General features: G+C 53.1%; 1 protein-coding gene across 1 annotated transcript in view; it reads left to right on the top strand.

Moving 5' to 3' along the window:
- LOC104512403 (ATP-dependent RNA helicase DDX42-like) overlaps positions 1-836 on the top strand; it is a gene marked incomplete at its 5' end in the record, with an annotated part of 4,327 nt that extends 3,491 nt beyond the window's left edge. Inside the window, one exon of the mRNA XM_010155370.1 lies at positions 144-836. Within this exon, the coding sequence (XP_010153672.1) occupies positions 144-836 (693 nt within the window). The remainder of the gene's footprint in view (positions 1-143) is intronic.
- Positions 837-1,457: the final 621 nt, after the last annotated feature.

The following is a 1,457-nucleotide window of genomic DNA, read 5'->3' as shown; positions in this document are numbered from 1 at the left end:
TCGCTCCAAGACAGACTTTTTATAGGAACTCCTTCTCCTAGGGGCTCCCCAGAATTGAAGACAGTGCATGATGGCTGGGTGTTTGGTGGTGCAGTCTAGAGACAAACATGCTCTCTTTTTTTCTTTCTGTCTCTTTCTGGCAGTCCCAGTATAAGAGCCACTTCGTTGCTGCAAGCTTAAATAATCAAAAGACTGGTAGCTCCGCTGCTGGTGCCAGTGGCTGGACCAGCGCTGGGAGCTTGAACTCGGTACCGACGAGTTCGGCACAGCAAAACGCTGCAAACCCTGACAGCCCGATGCCAGCCGCCGCAGCAGCAAAGGGTGTGCCAGGTTTCACCAGCACGGGGAATTTGAGTAGCGTTCCCACCTTTCCAAGCGTCGGAGCACAGGGCTTCAACAACACGAATGCCAGCACCAACAGTCGAGAAGGCAGCGGCAGCACCAGCGTTGCTGGCGGCGGCGGCAGCGGCGTTGTCAGAGAACGATACAACGACAACCGGAACAGTCGCCACGGTGAGGTCCCGCGCCGTGGAGAGGGTGGCGGGCGCTACGGTGACGCGCAACGCCACGGAGAAGGAGGCGGTCGCCACAGTGACGCTTACCGCCACGGAGAGGGCCGACATGGCGACAGCCATCGCCACGCTGAAAGCCGGCACTTCGCTGATGTGGGCAGTGGCAATCGCAATAATGGTGACAGCAGGAGTAGTAACGAGGGTAGGAACACCGAGAACAGGAATGGGGAGAACAGGAAGGATGCCAACAGCCGAGACTTCAAGCCAGATGGTTTTGCTGTCCCAGAGCCCCCAAAACGTAAGAAGAGCCGGTGGGACAGTTAAAAGCTGGCGTTTCGCAGCCTGGAATCCCTGCAGGTAGTGTTGTCCTTTTTTTCCAGAGGATTTCTTGGGGTTTTTGGAAACTGGGTGTTGAACTGCTGGGGGAGGAGAAGGAAACCATGAAAACTCCCCATGCAAGTCTGGGACGGTACATCTGCGGACAGATTCACTCTAGTGATGTGCACACACGATGCTTAGTCAAAGAAAACCATTTTGATAAAGCTCCCTGGGTCCTGCTTTTAAATGTTCCGTGCTCAGCTGACTCTGCTGGATTTAAACACCTTCTGGGCAAGAAAGAAGCTGTTTCACGTCCTTGGAACATGAAAAAACTGTTGTCCCTAAAAGTATACAGTAGTCTTTTCTTAACCAGCGTTCACATTTGAACCCAGCCCCTCTAGAGGTGCTCGGGACCCACCTGTTAAACGTCGGGTTTTCCACAATTTGTTCAGTATGGCAAGTTCTTCCCCAATCTCTTCACGTGTTCTCTTCTCCCCCAGCAATTTGGCTCCCAGGTCGCCCCTTACATATCTCCCCACCAACTGGGGATGTATCAATTTGCGTTGCTGAAGGTGGGATGAAGCCAGTTGATTTTTCTTTCCTTATTTTTTTACGGAGCCGTTTGAG

This window comes from Eurypyga helias, unplaced genomic scaffold, assembly GCF_000690775.1.
Source record: "Eurypyga helias isolate BGI_N326 unplaced genomic scaffold, ASM69077v1 scaffold20157, whole genome shotgun sequence".
NCBI lineage: Eukaryota > Metazoa > Chordata > Aves > Eurypygiformes > Eurypygidae > Eurypyga > Eurypyga helias.
This window is presented reverse-complemented; position numbering and strand designations above follow the sequence as displayed.